Source organism: Chelonia mydas, chromosome 8, assembly GCF_015237465.2.
Source record: "Chelonia mydas isolate rCheMyd1 chromosome 8, rCheMyd1.pri.v2, whole genome shotgun sequence".
Lineage (NCBI taxonomy): Eukaryota > Metazoa > Chordata > Testudines > Cheloniidae > Chelonia > Chelonia mydas.
The window spans coordinates 40,959,411-40,976,971 of record NC_057854.1 but is presented as its reverse complement, the minus strand read 5'-3'; the positions used below and the strand labels follow the sequence as shown (position 1 = coordinate 40,976,971).

Genomic DNA, 17,561 nt, shown 5'->3' with positions numbered 1-17,561 from the left:
ATGAGCTCCTCAGAGAAATATGCCTGGGTGGCCTGTCTACAGGAACACCGGACTGACATTTACTTGGGAGGCCATTACACTTATTTACACATCAGATTAGAGAGTAGCAGCCATGTTAGTCTGTATCCGCAAAAAGAAAAGGAGGGCTTGTGGCACCTTAGAGAGGAACAGATTTATTAGAGCATAAGCTTTCGTGAGCTACAGCTCACTTCATCTGATGCACCCGATGAAGTGAGCTGTAGCTCACGAAAGCTTATGCTCAAATAAATTTGTTCGTCTCCAAGGTGCCACAAGCCCTCCGGTTCTTTTTACACGTTAGAGATTCCAAGTAGAAACTGCACCCCGCTGCCGCACCCCCTACTGGGGAACTGGAACTATGCTAACCCTAAGCCCTGAGCCCGCGCCTGCCATGCCGGAGGGGCCGGGATCCCCTCCTGTCACCAGGGCCGGCTCCAGCATTTTTGCGGAGAAGAAAAATCCAATTGAGCGGCTGCCGAAGACCCGGACGTGCCGCCCCTTGCTATTTTTTTTTTTTTTTTGGAAGCAGAAAAGAATTTTATTTGTGTAACACTTTTTTTTTTTTTTGAAGCAGAAAAGAATTTTATTTGTAACACTTACAAAGAATCACCAAAAAGGATAAAGCAAAGCTATGCAACAAAACAAAAGCAAACAAAAGGTATAACACAGCAGCCTTCAGGAGGGAGAAGCGTTCAGGCTAGCCTGGGCCCAGAGCGGGGGGCTTCCTCGACGCTCGTGGTCGCCCCTTGCTATTGGCCACCCCAGGCACCTCCTTCTGGCGCCTGGAGCCGGCCCTGCCTGTCACTGCCGGCGGGGCTCCACTCGGCCCAGCCCACCCTTGCAGAGCGCCCAGGCAGCCCCGCGATGATTGGGCACCGCTCAGTCCGTGCCCGCCCATGAACCCACAGTCACGCCACGGTGAGGGCCCCCGCGAGCTTCCCGATTGGAAGGCTGCTGTGCGGAGGTGGGGAGAGGAGCCGGGGCGGGGCGGGGCGGGCAGAGCGGCCGGGTCTCGGCCGTGCGCGCGGTCTATAACGGCGCACGGAGAAACTCGCTAGTTTACTGTGCCCCTCGAGGCTGCGGGATGCAGCCCGTGGTGCTGGTCACCGGCGCCAGCAGGTGAGGAGGCGCCAGGCGGAAGCAGCCTCGTCCATCTGGCGGGGGCGGGGCTCTGTCTCATTGTGGGGCGGGCTAGCTCGCTCGCTCGGGGGTGCCCTATGCAGCCCCCTCACCGGGGGGTTGTGTGGGACCCCAGGCCACCCCCCGGGCTCTGGGAGGCAGGAGCTGTTGGGGAGCACTTTGGCGGCCCCACAGGCGCAGGGGGCTGGGAGAAGCCCGCTCCGCTTCCCTGGCCCCAGCTGTGTCGCTTGGGGGAAGGGATCACCGCTGCACTCACCGGCGGCGGGAAGTGGAGTGCCCCGGCTGGGAGCTGGCGGAGTGGAGCGGGCGGAGGCCAGGTTGCCCCGCTTCCTGCCGCTGAGTGCGGGGTCGCTGGGGGAGGAGGTGGAATGGGGGCCGGGCGGAGCGGGGGGGGGGGACGGGGACGGTAAGGGGTCAGGCGGAGGGAGTTGTCCGGGGCCCAGCACCCCCCTAGGGACGGGCCTGCCCCTTGCAGTGGGCGCAGCCTGCGTGGGGGCTGGCCGGGGGACAGGGCTTGTTGCGGGGGCTTGGGCTGCATTGTATGCAGCACACAGCTGCCTAGGTCACCGTGAAATTTGGGGCGATTTGGTGCCCTAAATTTCCTGGTGCCCTCCGCAGCTGCATATGCCTAAGTGGTGCGGTGCCAGTGCCACAATGTGCAGGTGGTGGCCCCAGGCTGACTGGGCTCTTGTCTCCCTGGACTGTTGCAGTGGCATCGGCTCCGCCCTATGCAAGCGGTTACTGCAGGAGGACGCTGGGGTCCGGCTGTGCCTGGCCTGCCGGAGCATGCAGAAGGCTGCTGCCACCAAGGCCATGCTGCTGGCCGCCCACCCTGCCGCCCAGGTTACCCTCGTGCGCCTGGATGTCAGCAGCCTGGAGTCTGTCCTGCGGGCAGCCAGCGAGATCCAGTGCAGGTGTGTGGAGCCTGCCTGGGCTCGAGGCGGGTGGGTGCTGTGCCCCTAGCCCTGGCTGAGGAGAGTGAGCAACAGGGACCTCTCTGGTTCAATCCGCTGCATCCAGCAGGTGTGTCTTGCCGGCCCTCAGGCCTGGGAATAAGCCTGAAGCACAGTCAGTTCTTTCACTCTGAGTAGGGGGAAAGGGCTGAGAGATGTCCTCCTTGAGCTCAGTTGGTGGTGGTCAAATGCCATCCTCTAGTGTGTGTAGGGCAAAGAGGGGACTCTTTGCCCAGCTTGCATTTGCTTCAGGCAGCTGTCATAGAATCACAGAAAATTAGGACTGGCAGAGACCTCAGGAGGTCATCTAGTCCAATCCCCTACTTAAAGCAGGACCACCCCCAACTAAATCAAGGACCAACACCAACTAAGTTCCTGTCAGGCTCTGCAAAGTCCTTGTGCAGCCAGTGGTTTGGGCACCATGCTTCACAAAATGTGGAAATTCAATGTGTACACAGGAATGCTACAAGCCCCCCTTCTGTTGTGCCCCGTCTTCCTCTCTCCCCCCGACTACCAGTCTTACCTCTTTAGCTACTGCAGTGACCTCTTTCACCTACCACAGTCCAAAAGTACGCCACTGAGCCTGACCTGCTAAAGCGTTTCCCTGAAACCAGGAGCACCGGACAGCTCCAGACAGGAAGTGATCTGTTTGCCACTTGCCTTAATGTTGCTGGCCACAATGTCCTGTCTTGAACAGGAGAGTCGCAGAACTTAATGATACAAGTTACAGATTTTACAATTGCATTTGAGTGTAACACTCCCCACTGTTGCTTCCACTAGCTCTTCTGAAATAGGAGAGCCACAGGTGTGTTGAGCACCCTGCCATCTAGATCTGGTCTGAGAGGGTTAGACAATACAACAAAAATGCATCCGCCTCAGGAACCTTGTATGTACTAAGGCTCCTGGTATTGCTTCCAACCTCCCAAAAAGAGCTGAACTGGTGGTGGCAACAATAGGAAATCTGATTCTTCCACTGCAGGTCAGGTCACTTCTGGGTTTGTTTCAGGGGTGGTGAAGTTTTGTTTATACACTGCTTTGAGATCTTTAGTTGCAAAGTAGTAACTGCAGAGTTACTCTGGTGATATCTGTGTTATAAAAACCCCGTCCCAACAGATATTAGCCTATGGAAGTTAGGTGCCTAAATTCCTTTGAATTAACCTAATCTTATTTTCTCTTGAAAATCCTGGATAGCTAACTGAAATTTGAGGCATACAGAAGTTTGGAAAATGGATTACTTGTGGGCATCAGTTATATTTTAAGAACTCTAGATTTGACCCCCAACACTCCAGATTTTGTAGGATTTTTACGTTCAGAGTGAATTTTACAGTTCAGATCCCTATAATGGACTCAATCAAGAATTCTCAGAATCTGGGAAACTTATTCTGGATCCCAGCTCTGGATCATGTCTAGTTTTATTTTGCAAAATGACATCATCATGATTAGCTTAATATTCTTTGAACTTCAAAATAAATGACTTTTCTCTGAGCCTCTGTCTCCATTGTGGGCTAGCATTAGCTGTGGTGGGGTTTTTTGTTTTTTTTTAAGAGATTCTATAGGTAATAGCCATAACCAACCATACTGTTTGTTTCCTTTGTGTAGGTTCCAGCGCTTGGACTGTCTCTTTCTGAATGCTGGGACCATGCCAAATACCCATGTTAGCTTCAAAGCACTGATCTCTGGTCTCTTCTCCGGGTACAAAATACCATCCTTAAGTAACAGATACTTTTCTCTTCCTGGTTTTGTCCTTGGATGAGTAAGGGGAGGGGAGATACAAAATGGATGATGGCATGAATGAATGTTCCAGTGATTTACTGAGATTTTGGATGGCTGATAATGTGAGGGATGGTTAACGAAACACTGAATGAGTGGGTGGTTTAGCTAAAAGGTGAACAGATCTTCTTTCTGTTATAGTCATTACTTAGGAAGTCATAAATGTGCATGTTAGTCTACAAAAGCCTTCTGCTCAGAAGAGTTTACAGTCCAGGTAAAGCAGAAAGGCTTGCCAAACTGGATTCAATGGATTATAACAGGGGTTCTCAAACTGGGGGTCATGACCCCACAGGGAGTCGTGAGGTTATTACGTGGTCACCAAAAAGCTTGTTGTGAGAACCCCTGGTCTAGAGAAGGTACTTGAAAGAATGGGGGAAACAGTATGTTTAAGACAGTGGGGAAGGTGTGGGAAGACTGAGAAGGAGGGAGAAACATGTATTGAGGTAGAGAATGGTATTAAAGGTATAGCAGGCAGAAGTAAGGGGCTTCTGAGGTTTGGGCCTCTAGTGAAGGAGGGGAGTGAGGTGATGGTGAGCAACTTCTCTGTTTAAAGAGACCAGCATGATCTTGCTTGGCAGATGAAAATCAAGAGTTGAGACTGCTGTGGAGGCATGCTGGGAATGCCATAGTTAAGGTATCAGAGTAGCAGCCGTGTTAGTCTGTATTCGCAAAAAGAGAAGGAGTACTTGTGGCACCTTAGAGACTAACCAGTTTACTTGAGCATAAGCTTTCGTGAGCTACAGCTCACTTCATCAGATACATTCAGTGGACATAAGGTAGTGTCAGGTCTCTGCCTCTGATAGGAACTTAACATCTGTGTTTAACAGCTTGGGAACAGGAGAAGAGAACCTGGATGTGGGATGTGAGCCAAGGCTGGGGATGGGTGGCTTGAATAGTTTGAGAAATGAGCAAATGGATCTAGGCCTTGTCCAAACATGGAAAACTTTAACTCTACTGGTATGGTTGGAGGGGTACAGCTCACATCACACTATCAGTCACTGGTATACAAGTGCTTATACTGGTACAGTTGATCCTTGTATGGGAAGGGGAAGTAAGCTATACTGGTATAAGGCATTTTTTATACCAGTGCAACCATCTCAGTAAAAAAAAATCATACGCTTAATGTAGGCTGGTGTATGCACAGGTCTTGTAACAGCATAAAAGTGTGGAGATAAAACTGGTGCTGTAGGAGGAGACTATGGATTTGATAGCTGGAATGAGGAATTAATTCCACCAGACAAGTCAGATGTGTTAATGGCCTACTGGGCACGAAGGGGGCTGTGGGTGGGGAGGCAAATATATTAATAGAGAAAAATGGGTCACCATACAGCTCATAGGTGTGCACAGGAGGCTGGGAGAGAGCCAGAGATCAGCCACAACATTGCAGGGCATCAGGTTCTTCTCAAATAGCAATGAATTATGGTTTGTTGTATCCCTCTGAAGTAGGGAAATAGGTCATCCCCCTCACCTCCATATATAGGGAAGCTGAGTCATGGAAGTTAAGTGAGTGCAAATTCAGTGACTGACAGAGCCAGGAACTCCTAACTCTTATTTGCTTTAACCACTAGACTGCTTTTCCTCTGAGTTACAGCCCATGTTACAGGCTCCCATTTAGTTTGTGAGCAGCAAACTGGAAATCAGTTTTGTTTTTTGTTTTTAAAAAAAACTGTTTTCTGTTGTAATAACAAATCTCTAAAATCAAATCTCAGTAAAAATTGGAGCCGGCTGAAGTCTTTCAAAGTTTAGTTGAAAGACTTTTAAACAATTTTTTTGTTTTTAAAAATACAAAGTAAACAAAACACCCTGACACTGGGATCTTTGTTTTTCAAAATGTATGCTGTTAAATATTTAAGATTATCAGAATTTTTCCTTTTTTAAAAAGTGATTTTGAAAAAACAGACTATTTTGAACCTTCAAAATGAAAATTGCTTCTGAATTTGGTTCTGCAAGGAGTTTTCCAATCTGTTGTAGAGCTGGTCAAAATACTAAAAATGATAAGAATTGTTCAATAAAATTATCACCGGAAGAAGCTATAGCTCTGTCTAAAATTTTCTCTGTCCTCTCCTTGTATTCCAGGAAAGCAATCCATATGCTGAGCACAGCGGAGGGGCTGTTAACTCAAGAAGACTGCATCACTGCAGATGGCCTGCAGGCTGTGTTTGAAACCAACCTCTTTGGGCACTTTATACTGGTAAAACTGCTTCTGACAGTCAGGCCATGATTCTGCGTCAGTGTGCAGTTTTGGGTAGAGCAGGAATTAAATGGGTCAGTTCACCTCTCTTCCAATGTTCCTGTACACTGACCCAGTCTGGAGTGTATCTGAGTAATGTGCAGTGGTCCAGGCATAGGGCAGCAGGCCGCACCATACCCTGGCCTGGTCAGCTATCTCCTAGTGGCTGAATGACAGCCAGGTTTGGGATTTCCCAATGTGCAGGCAACATTTCTTACTGAAAGAGTTAAAATTACTTCAGGGTTACTCTGCACAGCCAGCAGACATGTTGGCTCCTAAGAGAAACAAAGGCCAGGTTCTCCCTACTTTGCAGCCTGTCTCCTGTGCAAAGTGAATGCAAACAGGCTATAAAATGCTACCAACCAGGATCTGGGTCTGAGGTATACCAGTGACATGATTCTCCACTTGTTTCTTGTGCAGTCAGTTAACCCAAACCCCTGCCCTCTAGACTAGCGTAACTGAAGTGGGAATTATTTTCAAATATCCTGGGATAACTGCTGAAATGGATAATCACTCTCTTATCTCCTTAGATTCGGCAGCTTGAGCCTCTGCTATGTTGCCTTGAAAAGCCCTCCCTGCTCATCTGGACATCTTCCAGCAATGCCAGGAAGTCTGCTTTCACTCTCACTGACTACCAGCACAGCAAAGGCAACGAGTCTTACAGTTCCTCCAAATATGCCATTGACCTTGCTAGTGTGGCTCTGAACAAGCACTTTAACAAGCAGGTGAGGCTGTTTACCCTATGGTATGATGCGGAAAGCTGTTGCACTTGAGCATGTTGGTCTGAGAAATGTTGATAAGGTGGCATGCTCTTCAGTGGCAGTAGTATGTTGATGCATAGTAGTTCCACGTAGCAGTGTTCAGTTGCTTAATAGATTGCTTCATGGATGTGAAGGAGCTTAGCTAGGGTGAGTTTCAAGTAAGTATGATTGGTAGGATGTGGTAGGGAATGTTTGGTATAGAAGTTGCAGTTTTAAACCTCACAGAATTGAGCTCTTACCTTCAGAATATTTGGAAGCTGTAGCCTTGGCTTTGGGACAGACATTATCTCTCTTTGCTGGCTGCATTGTATTGATATTTAATAAACCTTCCACTCTGTGGACTCATCCACATGATGATTGACCTGATCTGTCACATGAATTAAGCAGTCCATCTAGTCTAGCAACTTTTCTAAGACTGGCTAAGAAACATTTTAGAGGAAGGTGCAAGAAACTCATATGGGACAACTATAGAATAACTTGCCTGTAAGGGAAACTTCTGCCAACTGATGTGCCTTTTGCTCAGAGGTAGGAGTTGATAGGGCAAGTATTTTTAGAAGGGCCATCTGATATGACTGGTTGGCCTGTAAAATCTGTGGCATCACAGCAGATACAGGCATGGAAGCTGTTGACTATCCCACACTAGAATCTTGGACAAGAGGCAGGGCCTTCCCTGTCATGGGCCTGTGACTGGAATTAATGCTGCTTTCCCTTGTTCTGTGCCAGTCCGTAAGTGGCAGCCTTCTTTCTGGAAAGAGTTGCCATCCCTTACTGCTGTTTAACTGCTATTTGGTGGGAGAGGGCTTACCTATATGTTAAGGATGAGGAATGTATAATGTTTCTCTACACATCTCTGCTCACTGCTGCACAGGGGCATCTGCTGACTTTACATTGTGAGGCCTTTTGGAAGGTGTGAGACACCTTGTAATACTTTTTCTGGTGTGTTCTTTCCAAGCAGATATGCAGCATTTAGTGTTGGCTTGTATCCTCTCTTCCCGCTTCTGCAGGGGCTGTATTCCAGTGTAGTTTGTCCAGGTCTTGTGATGACTAACCTGACTTATAGAATTCTGCCATCTTTCTTCTGGAAGCTACTTATGCCCATCATGTGGATAGTGAGTAATCCATCTGAAAGTGTGGGTTTATTTCCAACTCTTTGGGCTGGGATGGTCTTGGGCATTTCACTCCTAGGGGTATACACAGTGCCCTGTCTGCCTTATCACCAAGCCAGTTGTATAGTGTCCTTTGCTCAGAGTGTGAATGGAAATGTAGCAGATTGCTTCACGTTGGGTTGGGAAGTAGCCTTTTGCCAAAGTGACTCTTCGGCCCTTAGGACCAGCAGGGTCAGTTTGGAAGGTGGAGTTTTGGCAAATAGATGCCTAGATAGCTTGGGTCTCCTTATCTGCAGAGGCTTGGAGAGGGCTGGTGAACAGCCAGCCATTTTTTCTCCCGTTCATATATTTGTAAATGGGTGCAAAGCCAGGGCTACCAGTTATGTGGTGCCCCATGGTTATATGCCTGGTGGTGGGATACTGCTGTGTGCCATGTGCTGCAACAGCCAGAGAAGAAGCTGTATCTTGATACGGTGGTCCTTTGCCATGCATGTTGTAACAGAATGGCAAGGGTCTCCTGCTGTTTCACTCTGTTAGGTGTTGAAATCCTTAGGGCACTGTAGGTGAATTATGTTCCACCTTGATAGCAGACAGGTAGAGGTAGCCCTCTGGGGAATCAAGAGTTAGCGTCTGGGACAGCCATAGGCTAGATGAGAAAGGAACCTTTATACAGCCATGCCTGGAAAGGAGGCTTAGGCTGAGTTTCAGTGACCTCCGTGAATTTCCCTTCAGTTAATTTAACCCAAAGCACAAGAGTGGGGTGATGCTCTGCAGCGAGTGAGACTTTCTGGAGCTGGGACTCTACCACCAATCACCTTTTATGGCCCAAGATCAATATTATTGCTGAGAGATGCTAGTGGGGGGCCCTAGATGGGGAAGCTGATTTTAACCATGGCCTTTGATCTCTGGTTGCTCAGCCTCATGCCTTAGGCTCATTTCCCAGAGGCACTGAGCACTTACCACTCCAATGGCCCCAATCAGAATTATTGGTGCTCGGCACCTGTGGGAATTAAGCAGAAACTGGGCAACTAAAAGCAGATGGACCACAAATCTGAGACTGTTCTTGATCACCTGAACCATAGTTAATAACTAGGCTGGTATTTTCAAAGCACTAAGCATTGGCATATGGTAAACTCCCACTCCAGTAGGAACAGAGCTAGGTAATCCATGCCTCTGAACAGCTCACCCTCAGTTAACGTTCCTACACATGGAAAATGATTCCTAAGAGAATACAAACTTCAGGAGTGAAGTCACCAGCTTTTAAGTGTGTTTTGTTTCTCCCTGGCGCCTCTGGTGGAAAGTGGCCTCTTCAACATGCTTCACTCTCTTTCACCTCCCTTTACTCTCCCCACCCCCACACCTTTCCTTTACTATCTCATCCTGTGCCTGTTCTCTTCCTCTGCAGCCCTCAGTTTTCCAGCCTTGCTAATATTCCACACACTATCTACAGACAGCCAGACTTCCTATGTCCATCAGCCAGGCACCTTTCCATCTGTCCTACGAGCAGCTGCCTGTGTTTGGCCTTAGCACTGCTGCCACAGACTGCTTGCTGTTGGGCCCGCCTGTGCCAGCCCCAAATAAGTCTGCTCTCTCTGCAGGCTGCCGCCTCCTAGAATCATAGAATATCAGGGTTGGAAGGGACCGCAGGAGGACATCTAGTCCAACCCCCTGCTCAAAGCAGGACCAATCCCCAACAAAATCATCCCAGCCAGGGCTTTGTTAAGCCGGGTCTTAAAAACCTCTAAGGAAGGAGATTCCATCACCTCCCTAGGTAACACATTCCAGTGCTTCACCACCCTCCTAGTGAAAAAGGTTTTCCTAATATCCAACTTAAGCCTCCCCCATTGCAACTTGAGACCATTGCTTCTTGTTCTGTCAATCACTTTTCACTCACTGAATCACTTTTCATTGGATGACAAGGTGTCATAAATTGTACTCCACCCACAGCTTGGGATCCAGCTCAGAAAGGAGGTGGCTGGAAGAAAGGTATATCGGGGCGGGGGGGGGCTCAGCTGGTCCCCTGCATGCCTGCCACCTCCCTACCCCCAGCAGCATGGACAGACTTGTTGGCCGTCTGGATGGTTGTAGTAAATTTGCAGTGGCCCTGGGCTGAAGGGGGTCACCCGGTCATCTAGCTAGAGGCAGGTGGCCTTACTCAAGGGGTGGGGGAGCTGTTGGCTAGGCCACTAGCAGCAGAGGACCTTGTGCCTTAACACGACTGCTGACCTCCAGGGAGCTCAGTCTTGATTCCTTGCTCCAAGGCATAGGTGTTAGTAAGTTTCATGTCTCGTTTCTTCTTCTCTTTCAGATCCGCTTTTTCACCAAGTCTTACACACTAACTCCATACAATGGAGCAGAAGCTCAGGTATGTAGCATGGCTTGCACCTCAGATCACTACTTGTCTGCACTGTGCAACTCCTCCTAGCCCCCAGGTGTCTGGTACTGGCTGTGAATGCATCCTCTGCCAGATGAATATATACAAAGCAGTGTTTCTCTACTCTTGCCCTGTACATCTGAATCACTTTCCACAGTAAGTGCTAAGACACTGAGCTGATATTTGAGGTTCTTCAAACAAATGTTTTTTCACCCTCTTCTTCCTCACCTATTCAGGGAGACCCTGTGGTCTCTAGATCTCACAGTGATGGTCCCTTCTGCCCTTACCCAAGCCAGGACTTGTATCCCTTCTGGCCTTACAGGTCAGAGCAAATGGTTGTAACACAAGTCATCAAACTGAACCCAGTAACTCCTACCTCAAGCAGAAACCACAAGCGGCTTGTGTTGAACCGTGGCATATCTCACTAAAGACATGGTAAGTGTAACTAGTGTCTATTAGGAGCATGGATTGTGGTGTTCCCAGTACCACAGGGAGCACAGGAGCCAGCTGCCTCTCTGGAGCTTAAGTGGAATATCTGATTGAGGAAACTGGGCAGTTTGGCATCCTCCTCCCTCTTCATGTTGTCAGGCTGTTTTTTTTCTAAACTGCATGGCTGTCCAAACAAGCTGGACTGCCTGCCCGCACAACTATGCTATTGTCTTTAAAGGTATGGCTCTTCAAACAAAAGCCAGAGTCACTGGATGCACTAATGAAATATCACAGCTGTACTTCACCAATGGGGAAGAACTATGTGGAGTCCCAAAAGGTAAATATAGCAATGACTCTGAAGTCCAATTTACTCTTGAGGGAATTCTGCACCAAGAAAACAAAAATCCTGTGCACAATAGCTTAGTTTAAAATTCTGCAAACTTTATTGGTCAAATAGATGTGGAGGCTCCAGCATTGCGGGGGGAACACAGGTCTCTGGCTGTGCGAAGTGAGATCACCCTGTAGCTCCCTCCCCCCAGGGCACAGACTTGGTGATGAGGTTACACCTGACCGACACAGCACAAGGGCCAGGACTTCCCCAGAAACATCCTGGGGGCCTGCCCTCTGTCAGGCATGTGGGCAGGCAAGCTCAGCCTGGCAGGATTCAGGTGTGGGGTGAGGGTTCTGTGTGGGACAGTCTGGGTGCGGGCAGCTCAGTGTGGGGGTTCAGGTGCAGGGGATCTGGATGGGGGGTTCATTCCAGGTGCAGAAGCAATGGACTCAGCAGGGGAGGGGTATGGGCTTGGGGTGGGGAGTCTAGGTGCTGGGAGAGGGGCTGGGTGGAGCAGCGTTTGGGGGGTGGGCTAGTCGGAGTGGTCCAGGTGCAGTGGGTATGGGGCTTACTGGGGTTCAAGGGGGGGCTCAGCAGGGGTGGTCTAGGTGCGGGGGGGGTGGTTTGGATTTAGGGGTGGTGGTGGGGCTGGGCAGGGGCTCCAGATGCAGGGAGTGAGGCCGGGGGTGTGTGTGTCTGGGTCTGGGCCCAAATGCAGTGGTTGGGCCCGGGGGAGGGAGAAGAGCTTCCTGCAGCTGGGGGAGATTTCTGGGAGTGGGTCTGACCTTGCTCTGGCCCCAGCCACTCCTGCAGGGGAAGAAGTCCTGTAATCCCCCAGCCTAGTTGGGAGTAGCAGGAAAGCTATCATAAACCTACAGCTAAGGGTAGCATAAAATCCCTCGTGGGTAGCTGTACTGAATTTTTACCTATAAGGGATAAGAAGCTCAAATAACCTACTTGGCACCTGACCAAAAGGGCCAATGAGAAAAGAAGATACTTTCAAATCTGGGGGGTGGGGAGGGTTTGTTTGTGCTCTTTGTTTTTGTTCTCTCTCTGGACGGAGAGAGGGACCAGGCAGGAGAAAAAAATCTCCTAAAAACCTACCAGAAATGAGCATCTAAGATTACAAAAATTGTAAGTAAGGCAAGGAAATGCGTGAATTTTCCCTATGCAAAGTGAGTTTTGTTCCTGGGTGGTGGTTTGTGTGTGTGTGTGGTTTTGTTTTTGTAACTTTGAAGCTGAGCCTAGAGGAGAGTTTTCAAATCGTTTCATCACCTGTAAAAATACCTTCCATCCTGATTTTTACAGAGGTGCTTCTTTTACTTTTTTTCTTAAGTTCTTCTTTTTAAGAATCTGATTTTGATTTTAGTGCTTTAAAGATAAAGGCACTTGTCTGTGCTTGTATTAAAGGCAATTGGCTGGTATATTCTCAAGCCTCCCCAGGAAAGGGGTGAAGGGGCTTGGGGGGTGATATTTTGGGGAAATAGGGACTCCAAGTGGTCCTTTTCCTGAATTTTTGTCTAAATCACGTGGTGGTGGTGGTAGCAATACTGTCCAAGGACAAGGAAAGGATTTGTGCCTTGGGGGAATTTTTAACCTAAGCTGATAGAAATAAGCTTAGGGGTCTTTCATGCAGGTCCTTCACATCTGTACCCCAGAGTTCAGAGTGGGGAGGGAACCCTGACACGAGCCCAACACGTTTTAGGAACCACCAGCTGGCATATCTCCAGAACACCCCTCCTCCCCCACCACTGCAGTAATTTACCTCTCTGCTGGCTGGTCTGGGTGCCCTAAACAATGTGGCCACGCTGCTGGGAAATGGTGCATAACCACTCTCTCAGCTTCCCTGTCAGAAAGTTCCTTTTCTGCAGAGAAGCAAAGAAATCTGGGGGAGGACATTACATTCTGCACAGGTGCAGAGTTCCCTCAGGAGTACAAATTGTAAGAGATGGACTGTTATGTATTGGCTCAAAACACTTACCTGAGGACCTGATTCTTCCATCCTTACTGCTATTTATGCTCTACTGCACAGTGCCTAACCTAGCCTGCCAGTCTCTGTATCTCACTGTATGAATGCACTGCCTCTGGACTAACAGCTGAGTGCCTAGGTAGGTGGCCTTCTGAGTAGGCATTATAAGACGGTGTCCCCAGCCCTTCTGTGTTAAGACCAGAATCACCAACACAAGGCTTGATGCAACTTCTTGTAAGGAGGATGTGGAAGCCTAATGGACTAGTAGGGGGATTGGCTTGAACTTAATTGGATCACAGGAGTTCAAACAAAACCAGCGTGAGACCCAGCCCTTCCCATTCCCTTCAGAGCCACTGAGAGGTATGAGCAGACATACAAGATTTCTGCTGCTGCAAGGTGGAGAAAGGATCTCTTCTCACTGCTGCCCACCAGGACATGTGTAGTTCAGTGAGGTGGGGGAGTATTCTTCCTTTTGTAGCCTTATCCTTGGGAAGCTCTGACAAGCCCCCTTCTGTTCCAGTGGTCCTCAAAATGCAGGCTCTGTGCTGACTACAGTTTTACTCTGACTTTGTAGCAAGCACACAAGATAATACAACTATTGCGGTCATAACAATGTGCTAGAAATGGTATAGTTATGACAGTCTCTGCACCAGAGAGCTTACAAAGCAAACTGGTGGTGAGGGGAAGGGCTGTTATACCCCAGCTAAGTGACTGTGCTTATGAGTATGTACTTTGTTCTATCTGATTTTAATTATACACTTGCTCTAATTCTGAGTGGGCAACTGGAGTTGAGTGCAGGAGGCCAGGCAGGGCTGGAATGGAGAGGGAGAAGTGCAATTGGCAGGCATGGGGTGCTTGGCAGCTGAAGGACTGCAGTCACAGCAGAGCCAGAACCTGCAGCCAATTACACTAAAGCTAGGGAGAATTCCCTCTGCAGGGTCAGAGTGAAGTAAAAGATGTTAGGCTGTGATGACTGTAGCTGAAAGGCCTAGATTTCACCCCCATCTGTGATTAATGCTGGCTGTCTTGGGAAGGAGCCTCAAGGCAGGGGCTTCAGTAGTGTACACCATACAAGTTCCTCCTGGCTTGTGCTGCTGTTTCCTCACTGCAGAGGCTACAGTTTACACTTGTGTCCTTGGCAGCTTGTGCTAATGCTGGGGGAGCGTTCCTTCTCCTCAAAGGCAGTGACTCCACATCCTATCCCACATGAAGCAGCTTTCTTTTATTTGGGGCTGTTGCTCATCTGTGGGAAATGCTAGCCCTCTGTCATTTGGGGCTACAGTCCTAACCTCCAGCTCCCTGGGCACATGCCATAAGTGGCTGAGTGGGTACCTTTCAAGAGGAGACTGAGCCTGTCCTTGGCTTTGCCTATCTCTGGCAACATCCAGAGGTTCTTTGTTGGTCCTCATTGCAGCCCCCTTGGTCTAATATTACTGCTCTGGTTTTCTTGCAGATGGATGTGGAAGAAGAAACTACTGAAATATTTTATCAAAAGCTGTTGGAACTGGAGAAGCATGTCCTAGCAAGATTAAATGCTCCCTTTAGCCCTAAGTAACAAGATCCAGACAAGGCCTCCAAGGACAAATCTTTCTGGCACTAGTGACATTGGAGTTCCTTCTAAGTGGGTATTATGTGTTTGCAGTAGAGGCCTTCTTGGAGACCTGTGGCTTTGTAGCACCTCTCATCCTTCACTCAGTCTGGGAAGAAGTGCTCTCCTAGAATGGGAGATATGAGAGGGATTGAATAGTTATTTAGTCTCTTGGAGTCCAGTACGAGATTGCTCTCTCCACTAACGCTTTCTAGTAACTTGCCTAAACCAGGCCTCCATTTCTGTACATCATGGTCTTCACAATAAACTGCAGATTCCAAGAACTACTGAGAAAAAGTATGAATGGGTTGAGAGCTCAGTGTGAGCACAAGGTGAAAATAGGTGGAAGGGCTGGACTTGCACAGAAGGCTCCTCAGTTGCCAGGCTTCCTGGATAGCCACATGTGCCTGTTAAGGTCATACTCTTCAAAAACTGATCAACATGTCTACATGGACACTTAGTGTGCATGCTAGAGTACTGCAGATTGACACCCCAGCTTGCAGCACACTATGGCCATGCTGCTCGCTAGAAGCCCTGTAGTGTGCTTTTCTCTTTCAAGCATGAGTAGATCAAAGTGCCCGATGGAATTTTTAGAGCTCACCAGCAGGATCCACACTATCACTTAATGTGATAGGCTGCAGCTTGATGGAGAGAGGTGACCATGCTCTGCTTCTGCCTAAAGTACAAAGTGCTCTTTACACAAAGAAAGGAGCAGTACTGCTTTCACCCTTGGGTTGTAGCATCTTGTATTGAGGCACAGAGTTGGTGCAGACCTCAGACATAACTTCTTCAGCCTTTGGGAAGGCACTTTTGATACTAATCTGTTAGAATCCTGTGAGAGCATCAACAAGGGTGATCCAGTTGATATACTATATGGGGACTTTTGGAAAGCCTTTGACAAGGTCCCTCATTAAAAGTTCTTAAGCAGACATGTGATAAGAGGGAAGGCCCTCTCATGGGTCAGTAACTGGTGAGAAGATGGGAAATGAAGGGTAGGAAAGAAATCAATAGCAGTCATAAATTATCTGGGAAAGGGGGTGAATAATGAGTTGGCAAACTTTTGCTGCTGACCTAAAATAAGTCCAGATAGTGAAGTCCAAAGCTGAGTGTGAAGACTTAAAGGGATTTTACAAATCTGGGTGCCAAAATGGCAGATGAAGTTGTTGAATGCAAAGTAATCCTGATTGGGAAACATAGACTGAGAGAACCATAGTCCATTCTGCATTTGTGACCCTTCTCCCAGCCAATGAATGAGAACCTGGACAAGATAGCATCCTACATGAACATCAGAACAAAAGAGCAATGGCCCAGATTTGTTTTAGGGTCTCTGAGTAATAACCAAGCCATTGAAGAGCAGTCTCCTCGGTTGTTTGGTAAGGTGCCTTTGACCTTTCTGATAAATGGCGTCAGCAGCTTTTCATCCCCTGATGTGGCTTAATGGACAGGGCACTGGACAGCTTCAGGAGACCTGGGTTCATTGCTGGCTCTGTCACTGGCCTGCATCGTACCCTCTGCAAATAGGGATGATGATACCAACATCCTTTATAAAGCACTCCGATCTCTTAATGGAGCATTAAATAAGAAGCAGATCTCGCTATTACCACAGGAACCAGGGACATCTCCATGGCCCCAGAGTGCCAAGGGTCCAGGTGAGCAGAGGCAGCTAGATACTTGGACTCCTCCCACCACAGCCTTCTAAATTTTTCACAAAAAATGGAGGATTAGACTCGGGCTGCTTGGTGGCTGGATGGTCCGTGTTCACTAGGTTTTTTTGAGAAATGGCAGCACGTTCTCCTTTGGAAGTCAGCAGCCTGCACTAGGGCAGTTTTTGCAGTCACCACCTACCATGTACCCAGGCCTTTTCCATCAGGCTTCACCAGCCAGTAAGGATACTATCTGTGAAGTAAAGTATTTTCAACATTCTACTTCCCCAGACACCAACATTGGTCAAAGCTCAACCCAAGATGACCTAGCATGTGTTTCTCTGAACAGTAACACACAACTTTTTCCCAGCAGAAAGGTGTGAGCACCAAGCACAGTCAGCCTGGATTAAGCTAGCTTACTGCTACCCAGAACAATTCTACCTGAGACTTTCTGGGTGTGGTGAGGGTAGCAAAGACCCTGATTTTGGTATCCCCCACAGCCATGGCGCAAGATTTACAAAATCAGTGTGACGAATGTGTGGTGAGCAAATGCTGTGTGTCCTAGAGTGTGGTTTATGTTCTGAACTTCTGAGTTACTGCTCACCTGGCAGAGGGGAGCAGACAGCTCAGTGCTTTCCTCACTGATGTGCACAATCACAAGGTCACTGATTGTAAGCCACTGAGATGGAATAGGTCTAGCTATCCAAGCAATGGAACAACTACCATATTCTACAAGATGGCCTGACTCAGGGTGATTGGGGAAAACCAACCTGCTGCAGAAGGAAGCACTCACTCCTGGACCCTGTGACAAAGACACCATGAGCAATCTGGTAATTGAACCAGGTACATGGAGGGAGAGTGGGAAGATGTAAAGAAACAACTGATCACCTGGGAGAGGAGAGAGTGTTTCTGGGAGACAAAACTGAGACCAGGTCAGGTCCCAGAAGCTCCTTGGCTTCCTAAAAGAAGATAAGCTGGTTCTGTTCTGCTCCTGTAATAATAATAATAATAATTAATATATAAAAAAGGACCATCTAACTTACCTTTTAGTGAGCTGTAAGATTAGATGAGACTAAAGTGGCATGTTGGCTTTTTAGTGTGAAACTCTCTTCTCTCTGATGCTTTGTTCAATTGTCAAACATGCATTGTTTCAGGATGGCTGCTGGTCAATCTCGCTGGACACTGAAGGGAGGAAACACAGGTGCCCAAACCTAGTAGGAGCTGTAGGGTGAGAAATGATTGGTACCTG

General features: G+C 48.3%; 1 protein-coding gene across 7 annotated transcripts; it reads left to right on the top strand.

Annotated features, from left to right (window-relative positions):
- The first annotated feature begins 945 nt into the window (after positions 1 to 945).
- On the top strand, positions 946 to 17,318 carry HSD17B7 (hydroxysteroid 17-beta dehydrogenase 7). 7 transcript variants are annotated; one of them, XM_027818680.3, is made up of 9 exons: positions 946 to 1,137; positions 1,869 to 2,072; positions 3,711 to 3,803; positions 5,958 to 6,072; positions 6,642 to 6,836; positions 7,877 to 7,981; positions 10,287 to 10,343; positions 11,020 to 11,118; positions 14,535 to 17,318. In XM_027818680.3, the coding sequence occupies exons 1-9, from the start codon at positions 1,103 to 1,105 to the stop codon at positions 14,634 to 14,636; spliced, it is 1,005 nt and encodes a 334-aa protein (XP_027674481.2). In that variant the 5' UTR covers positions 946 to 1,102; the 3' UTR covers positions 14,637 to 17,318. The 7 variants fall into 7 exon arrangements, 6 of the variants coding, with proteins under 6 accessions (XP_027674481.2, XP_027674482.2, XP_037762663.1 ...); XM_037906735.2 differs by lacking the exon at positions 14,535 to 17,318 and adding an exon at positions 10,589 to 10,787 and having other exon boundaries at positions 983 to 1,137; positions 11,020 to 11,062; XM_027818681.3 differs by lacking the exon at positions 7,877 to 7,981 and having other exon boundaries at positions 952 to 1,137.
- Positions 17,319 to 17,561: the final 243 nt, after the last annotated feature.